The 8423-nt window shown below is 36.0% G+C and overlaps 1 protein-coding gene across 1 annotated transcript; it reads left to right on the forward strand.

Annotated features, from left to right (window-relative positions):
- The first annotated feature begins 878 nt into the window (after positions 1-878).
- On the forward strand, positions 879-6397 carry LOC110694979 (DUF21 domain-containing protein At4g14240-like). Its single transcript, XM_021872166.1, has 13 exons — positions 879-1427; positions 2465-2541; positions 2621-2704; positions 2803-2916; positions 3272-3355; positions 3470-3541; positions 3650-3717; positions 3978-4065; positions 4174-4247; positions 4329-4698; positions 4970-5016; positions 5087-5165; positions 5697-6397. Exons 1-13 carry the CDS (start codon positions 1190-1192, stop codon positions 5757-5759), a joined length of 1458 nt encoding a protein of 485 aa, XP_021727858.1. The 5' UTR covers positions 879-1189; the 3' UTR covers positions 5760-6397.
- Positions 6398-8423: the final 2026 nt, after the last annotated feature.

Consider the following 8423-nt stretch of genomic DNA (forward strand, 5'->3'; position numbering starts at 1 on the left):
TCTCCTGAAGATGATGGCTCATCTTTAGTTTCTTTGTTCTTTTCCTTTTCGCCAGTGGTTCTCTTAGTGAGTGATACAGAAAACTTCTTAGTTTTATCTAAATTCTGAAAAGGATATTTATATTTATAAGGAACAATCTTTTCTTTACTAGGTGATAATTCTTTGTTAAACTGATGTCTAACTTCGTTTGTTAAAGCAAGTTGTACTTGTTTAACTTGTTCTCTTAGCTCACTTAAATTTTTGTTAATATTAGATGTTGTTGCTAACAACTTATTTTCAATATTCATGCAACGAAAATGTATTCTATCAACTTCTACTTTTAGTTCACCAATTTGATCTACTATATAATTAAGGACTGGACCAAAATTATTAGTATTTTCAGGAATGTGATAGTTGTGCTTAAAATCGGGTTTCTTACACTCAATAGAAAGTCTTGTATTCTCCAGTTTTACTTAACTAAATAGCAACTTGGCTCTGATACCAAATCTACGCAGCTTAACAGTTCCTAATTTATAATAGCAATATTATCTTTCTTAATAACAGGTTTCACTTACGCAATAACAGTATACAAATATAACACTTTATTTCTAATACAAAATATTTAGTCTTTATTATATAAGTACTACTGAAATAAACAAAATGGCACCTCGAAAGCAATATTGAACAAACATATAACCGCATTAAATTTATTATAACAAGTTCAAACTTAAAATAACAGTATTAAAATAAAAAATGATGTTTTTCCAACACTTAGCGAATTTTTATTTGTTTAATTTTTTTTCACCTAGGTACGGACCTTTGTTGTCCATACCTGGTAGTGTTCTATACTTACTTGTACATCACTAGTTCACTACCCGAATTTGGACCAAATGAAAACCAACATAGCTTGCCAGTTTAGTACTCTAATGGTCTCCTAGACCCACACAATTCAGGCCCTTACGGTCACCGAACGTTTTCTCCATCACTCTCTTTTCAATGCAATTGCATTTAACATGCCGAAACTCCCAAAATAGTTAAATTTTTTTTTAATACTACTACCATGTAATTAGCTGTTGTCAAAATCACCTAAAAATTCAACACCCACTATTCAAAAAGATTTAATTTGGGGGTCTTCAGTTTTGTCTTCTATAGTAGAAGGTAGAACTACTGATAAACAAGGCGTAAAAACGAGTGAGACAAAAAGTTAAGCATGTTGAAGAGTTTAGCAATTGCAGGAATATCATTATTTTCAATGCAAAATATTATAGTTGAAGCCGAAGATTATGAATTTGGGACTTTTGAATGGTTTTTGTATGCGGGTATTTCATGTTTTCTTGTAATATTTGCTGGGATTATGTCTGGTCTTACTCTTGGTTTGATGTCTCTTGGCCTTGTTGAGCTTGAAATTCTTCAGAGAAGTGGTTCTTTGACTGAGAAGAAACAAGCAGGTTTATTTTCTGGGCTTATAATATTTTCTGTTTGGTATTTTTGGCTTAATTTTTTATATTGGAGGTCAAATCAGCAAATAAATTGTGGGTTTATCTGGGTTTGTTGTAATTAATTTGTTCTTTTGATTGTTATTGAACATTTTTTAATTAACTAAATTTATATAGTTTTATTCTCACATTATGAATTTATATTAGTTTTGAAATTTAAGGATTGATTATAAAGGGTCAATTTATAATTTCGGGGCTTGTTTTGATTACTATAATTGACTGACATAAGTGAAAATTTCACAATTTTTTCATGGTTACTATAAAGAAAGCTCAATATGTTATGGTCAAATGCAAATTTTGGTGTTGATTTTGAATGTTGTCTCAGTTGAGACTGATTATGAATTTCTGTATATCAGAACTCTTAATTGTAATGTTAGTATCTTATGTTGATTGTCTAGAGTTGACCCTGATCATGTTTGCATGCAAGTAATCACTAATATGACATTGTTATATGCTTTACTGGTTACTTACTTACTTTGGATGATTTGAAGTGATCGGGTTCGAATTAAGGAGATATATATTATATAGTTGCTTCTGAAAATCTGTAATTTCTGCAATAATATTGGTCAATATTAGTTTTTCTCTGAGATTGTAGTCAATTCTTTCCATTTTGGATATATTTTTGGATGGATTTTTAATTATTAGTGATAAAGTACATTTTTAAAGTGGTGTTATGGACTTGTGTTAGTGGCCTGGCGTTGGCATATGAACATGCTGATTAATTGAAGCTAATGATCCAATGTAGCATCAAGAATTTATAATGATACTCTATTATAAAGTCAAGACTATGGTTTGATTGTATTATTTTTTATCTGTTTTCAGTTATGGTTACAAGCATTGTAGCTGTTAGCATCTTTACTTGCATTTCATAGATGTGCTGGACTTTTGATAGGATATAAAAAGTAGCTTCTTAGTTTTTGTAGGAATGTTCTGCCTCTGATCTTGGTAATTATATTTTGATATTCATTTTATCTTTCCCTACATTCCAGCTGTTATTCTACCAGTTGTCCAGAAGCAGCATCAACTTCTTGTGACCTTGCTTTTATGTAATGCTTGTGCGATGGAAGTAAGTGAATACTAGCAACTTCCCCCGGAGTCATATTGCGGACTTTTCATTGTTCTGCTCTTGTATATTTTCATTGCAGGCACTGCCTATTTACTTGGATAAGATTTTCCATCCTTTTGTAGCTGTTGTGCTGTCCGTTACCTTTGTTCTAGCTTTTGGAGAGGTCTGTCATTTTCACATTTTTCCCCCTTTATCAATTGACTTATTATTTATATATTTTCTGTTGCAGTACTAATCATTCTCCATGATTTGGTGTGTCAGATTATTCCACAAGCCATTTGCACAAAATATGGACTTGCTGTTGGTGCAAATTTCGTTTGGCTTGTGCGTGTACTTATGATAATTTGCTATCCCATAGCTTATCCTATTTCAAAGGTAAAATTAATTATTTTTAGAAAAATTGATTCTAATAAAACCACTTTACCCGGTTTTCTTAACACAGCTTCACATTTGACTGAGAATAATCCCAATTTTTAGGGTTGATATATAGGTTCCCTAATGTTAAAACAAGCAACTCTAGTATACATTCTTCTCAGATGATTTCTATTGTGGTCAAAAAGTCTATCAAAAGATGGAACATCTTTCTAGGAACATTGTTGTATTGAATAAGAAAGAAAAGTATGTAAAATGTTCCTTTGTACTATTTCTGAGAAGTGGATCATATTTAAATAGACACTACAGAAGTTTTCAGTAATGTCATTAACATTAGTTGCATATGGTGATGTGACAGGTCCTGGATGCATTGCTTGGACACGATACTGCACTATTTAGGCGAGCTCAATTAAAAGCCCTTGTCTCTATACATAGTATGGAGGTATAAATGATATATTATTTTTTTAACAAGGAATAAAGGATTCTTATGAATGGTTTGCCTGCAAAACACTGCCGTTATGTCTAACGTCCCGCTTTCTCCCTTTATCTTATTTAGGAGGGTAAGGGTGGAGAACTTACACATGATGAGACAACAATAATCAGTGGAGCACTGGATTTAACAGAGAAGGTATTGTTAGTACCCAAAGGAATGTCATGGCTTCTATGATTTCATATTTGCATAATTTCTTATTAATTCTCACACTCTACTGCTTTGACTGCATATAATTTTCTACAGACAGCTGAAGAGGCAATGACACCCATAGAATCAACATTTTCCTTGGATGTAAACGCCAAGCTTGATTGGTTAGTTCATTACTAAAATCAACTAATATCTTATTCATCAACATTTTATTTGGAAAAATTTCTTCTGGTTTGTATATGAAGATCAAGGGATACACATCTTTTTGCTGTTTTTTTTTTTTTCAGGGGATAATATGTTTAGTTTTCTTGGAAAAGTCCTAAAGAAGAATTGATGCTTATAATCAAGTTTGTTAATTAAATTCTTAAAATGATCAAATGAAAGATAACTATGCAAAAATAATTTCTTAATTGTCACAACACAGGGAAGCTATGGGGAAAATACTTGCACGTGGACACAGTCGTGTTCCTGTATATACTGGGAACCCAAGAAATGTTATTGGATTGTTGCTGGTGGGTGAGAAAACTCCAATTAAAACTTCTGCAAGAAAAAATTTGCATATAAGAAGAATTCATATTTGTAAACCTTGCTTCTCTTTTCTTACATCCATGGTCGTCTAGGTAAAGAGCCTACTCACAGTACGACCTGAAACAGAAACCCCAGTCAGTGCTGTTTCTATTCGCAGAATTCCTCGGTGAGCACATGGCACGTTTTCATTACTTTTTCTGAGTTTTTGGGTTTCATGCTAGTGATTGCCAGACTTTACATATTTCAGGGTTCCGGGAGACATGCCACTGTATGATATCCTAAATGAATTTCAAAAGGGAAGCAGCCATATGGCTGCTGTGGTGAAGGTAAAAAGAAAATGCAAGGAGCCAGTCAGCAACAAAGAATGCTTTGAAACAAAAAGTGCAGGCACAGTGATTCCTGAATTATCAGCCCCTTTGCTTCCTAAAGCTGACCGAAAATCGGATGGTGTTGTTCTTGATATCGGTCATTATCCAAGGGCAGGAAAGAAGAATAATCAAACTGCTAGCCAAAATGATGATACATCTTATGGTTCTCTTGATTATTCTGAAGATGCTGAAGATGGTGATGTAATTGGCATTATTACCCTGGAAGATGTCTTTGAGGAACTTTTACAGGTAGGGAGGCTTGACTTATCATGTTGAAGAATGGTTTTATGAACCTTTAACATTATTATTACATTCCGTTTTTAAAGTCGGTCCACTACATTTTTTTTTTTGGGTTTCAACTTCCATTTCTTTTTTGTTTAGTCTTCAACCTTCCCTCTAGTAAGTTTGAGGATTAAAAATTGTATGCCCATAGTGGTTTCCATCATTTAGAGAACTACATAAGATATCTTCAGTTTTCATTCTAAGCCAGATTTATCAAATTGCACTATTGCTTGTGCAGGAAGAGATTGTTGATGAGACAGATGTGTATATTGATGTACATAAAAGGTAAAATCATACAGCTATGTTGAATACTGTTTGTTATTTTATTATTACTGAGACATTATGTTACCTACAGAATACGAGTGGCGGCGGCAGCAGCTGCTTCATCTGCTGTAAGAACTCCATCAGGTCGTAAGCTAATCGGTCAAAAGGTGGTGAGTGACAGTTTCTTTGTTCGCATTATGATTATATGATGTTTGTGGCTTAATTAAAGGTGATCCTCTCATTGAATGCGAAAGGGAGACTTGAGAAGAATTGAGGTTACTAGTACTAGTAATGTTAGGGTCCATCCTCCACACGAAAATTATGTGCTTATTGCAAGTGTCATTAAGGGCATTTAGTCAGGCTACAACAGTATCTCTGAATCTTTAACTATTTCTGAATCTATATGTTCTGTTTTGTGGTCATTTCGGAAGCAATTTCCTACGTTTTCCAGCTAATAAGGGGATGACGTAACCCCAGCATTGACATGTGCATTCCCGTTTAACTTGCTTTTTATCTGTTTTAAGTTGGTGAGATCTTGTTTGCATTGTGGGCTTTTAATTTTCACTTTCATTTTTTTTCTTAAAAAAATTCCGATATAGTATGTTTGCTGATTTGAGTTGCATATCTTCATTTTTAAAGTAATGGGCTTCATGATCTTAATTTGCTTACTAAATACCACTTTTCTGCTAATCTGTGCTTAGGGAGAGCAAAACAAGCACGTCCAAGCTGCAAAGAAGTCCGAGCAAAACGCCCGCAGCAAATGATGCCTAGATAGGTTTCAGCCCAGAGACAAGAGCTAAACTTGCGGCTTGTGAATTTTTATCTGTGTATTCTTTGATCCTCAAATCTGTAGCTAATACTTAGTAACACAGTCCCACGAGAATTAGCATGAACAGAGTAAAGTTGATCTTTTTCTATACTATAGGAGCTAGATGATACTGTGTTTTGAGTTGTTATAGGTAGAACAGTATCTGTTACGTGATACGTCAGCGGACTTGCAGTCAGACCAATCTGGAGAAGACTGCACTGATAGGTTTTTTTTTTTTTTTTTTTTTTTGAAGGAAACGTACACGGATCTAAAAGACCCCCTATTACACCACACTATACACCATTTACGTCGTGATGTTATTGTTAAGACAACCACTTAGATAGCGAATCTGTGTTTGTTTTACTAAAAAATGGCCAATTAGGTGGATTTGCTGCAGATAATTTGAATTATAGGCCATATGTGCTTAATAAAATGCATCAGTGATGCTGACTTTTACATTATATTGCACTACTTAGTTACTTACCAGCTTTTTGTACTAAAAAATGGCCAATTAGGTGGATTTGCTGCAGATAATTTGAATTATAGGCCATATGTGCTTAATAAAATGCATCAGTGATGCTGACTTTTACATTATATTGCACTACTTAGTTACTTACCAGCTTTTGTACTCTTTGTGCATGATATATTCTAAGAATATTCGTACTGAACTTATGATGGTCATGGATTATTGACTTTACATTATCATCGTATTATATATCTACAAAAAAATTACCAAAGGAAGCTTTATTGAGAAACAATACTCCATAGTAGACGCGTGGCAAAACTATTTACCAAACTAAGCTTCCAGGGTAAAACGCCATCTAGAGTGGCGTTTTTACCCTGGTCAAATTTTTTTTTTTAAATTCCAGTCAAGGTAAAAGCGCCATCCAGGATGGTGTTTTTTACCCTGACTGAAATTTTAAAAAAAACTTTGGCCAAGGTAAAAACGCCAGTCTGGTTGGCGTTTTTCCTGCAACACCCAGCCTGCAGGCTGCAGGCACCATACCATCCACAAACACAGCAACAGCACCACACCAGCTACAAACACAGCAATAGCAGCAACAACATCAACAACAACAACAAAAGCAACAACCACAACAACCACAACAACCACAACAATAACAAAAACCACAACAACAACAACATCAGCAACAGCAGAAGCAACAACAACCAGTTCAATGAAAGGAATGAAAGCGTATGGTGAAGTTGATAATTGACATAAAATCAATTAAAAAAATCAGTAATATTGATAATATTTGTTTGGATACAACGTACTAGAGAATCTGATTACAACAAACTAACAAAAGAAATTCTAAGTTCCTGATTCATCTATTCGACGTAATTGCTGTCTATCAACTCGCAGTCTCCGACGACGATAGTACTGAGATACCATTGTGAAAGGATCTGGGTAGAAGTCTCGGAAGGAGTCTGTTGGCTGGATGATTGTCCCTCCTGGGTGGGTACTGAGATACCCTTGTTTGTTGGCGCAGACAAGGGTACGGCGAAATCCTCCTGAATGTCAAAAAACTGCGACGCTGTAGGTGACGTGTGAGTCTATCCCCTACTACTCTCGCTTACCTCACGGTGTGAAAGCTGCTGTGATTGGTCCTGCCCCTGAATAAGATGACCATGACCATGTCTCTGTAAGCTACTCACAGTCATTGCCTGAATTTCACATATCTACGGTATGGTGGGATATGATATGCTTAAGACTCCAAGTGCATCATGTATAGCCAACATATCAAACGCCTGCATAAGTCAACAATCAGTCAATTTAATAATATCAGTAATTATAAATTGATAAAAAAAAAAAAAATCCATCTAAAACTCACATATCCACTGATGTCTCCAAAAGCTGGCTGATAATGAATTGAGGGTGGGGTGTAGTTAGGGTTGATGAAGCGTCAGGTAATGCTCCTGTACCATACCATGTGTGGATCGTGATACTCCATCCGGCCTTGGAAAGGCGCACCATCCACGACCTGCTGCAACCGCTGATCCCACATGTCAATGAAAGGGGCATGCTGAACTGTCGAGCTCACGTCCCCCTTTCCTCGTCGGTTTGTCTTGTGCAAGTGGACACTCGTGTAACACGTGGCGGGGACGGCCTGACAAAGGCCGAACTGTTGCATGGCTCTATCGAGGAGGTGAGCCTCCACTACCTCAAAACAGATGAGGACTGTCATGGCGCGCCACTCCATCTGATGATCACGAAGATATGGGGGCATGGCATCAACTAAGTCAGCGACGTACGGATTCCACGTCATCTGCACTAACACGTTGTCAGTAACATCATAATTAACTTATTGAAACAATGAACGGGGTGTTAAATTAGTTTTTATAGTGTAATTGATCACCTGAGACTCGCTTAGTCTGTCGAATGCGTCTCTGTAATACGGTAGACCCCTCACTGCATGCACACGAGTAAGTCTCCGCACCAGCCACCTAATTATAAATAATAACAGCGTTCATGAGAAATAATTAGCAAAATAAAGCGTATGCCACGTTTGGTGGAGAGAGTGGAGGAGCCTCATATGCATGCTCCTAATTGTTTTCCTCCTCCTGGCCAACCTACCGTCGACGGCTAGCAGCCCTAGCTGGCCTACCAACGTGGATGTGC

Source organism: Chenopodium quinoa, unplaced genomic scaffold (assembly GCF_001683475.1).
Source record: "Chenopodium quinoa cultivar QQ74 unplaced genomic scaffold, ASM168347v1, whole genome shotgun sequence".
NCBI classification, from domain to species: domain Eukaryota; kingdom Viridiplantae; phylum Streptophyta; class Magnoliopsida; order Caryophyllales; family Amaranthaceae; genus Chenopodium; species Chenopodium quinoa.

What these genes read in the sequence shown, in the direction of transcription:
- LOC110694979 (XM_021872166.1), top strand. Translation starts at nt 1,190, where the DNA reads ATGTTGAAGAGTTTAGCAATTGCAGGAATATCATTATTTTCAATGCAA. An exon ending in GTAATGCTTGTGCGATGGAA is followed by an intron (nt 2,542 to 2,620) that starts GTAAGTGAATAC and finishes TTTTCATTGCAG; the next exon opens with GCACTGCCTATTTACTTGGA. An exon ending in TCTTTGAGGAACTTTTACAG is followed by an intron (nt 4,699 to 4,969) that starts GTAGGGAGGCTT and finishes TTGCTTGTGCAG; the next exon opens with GAAGAGATTGTTGATGAGAC.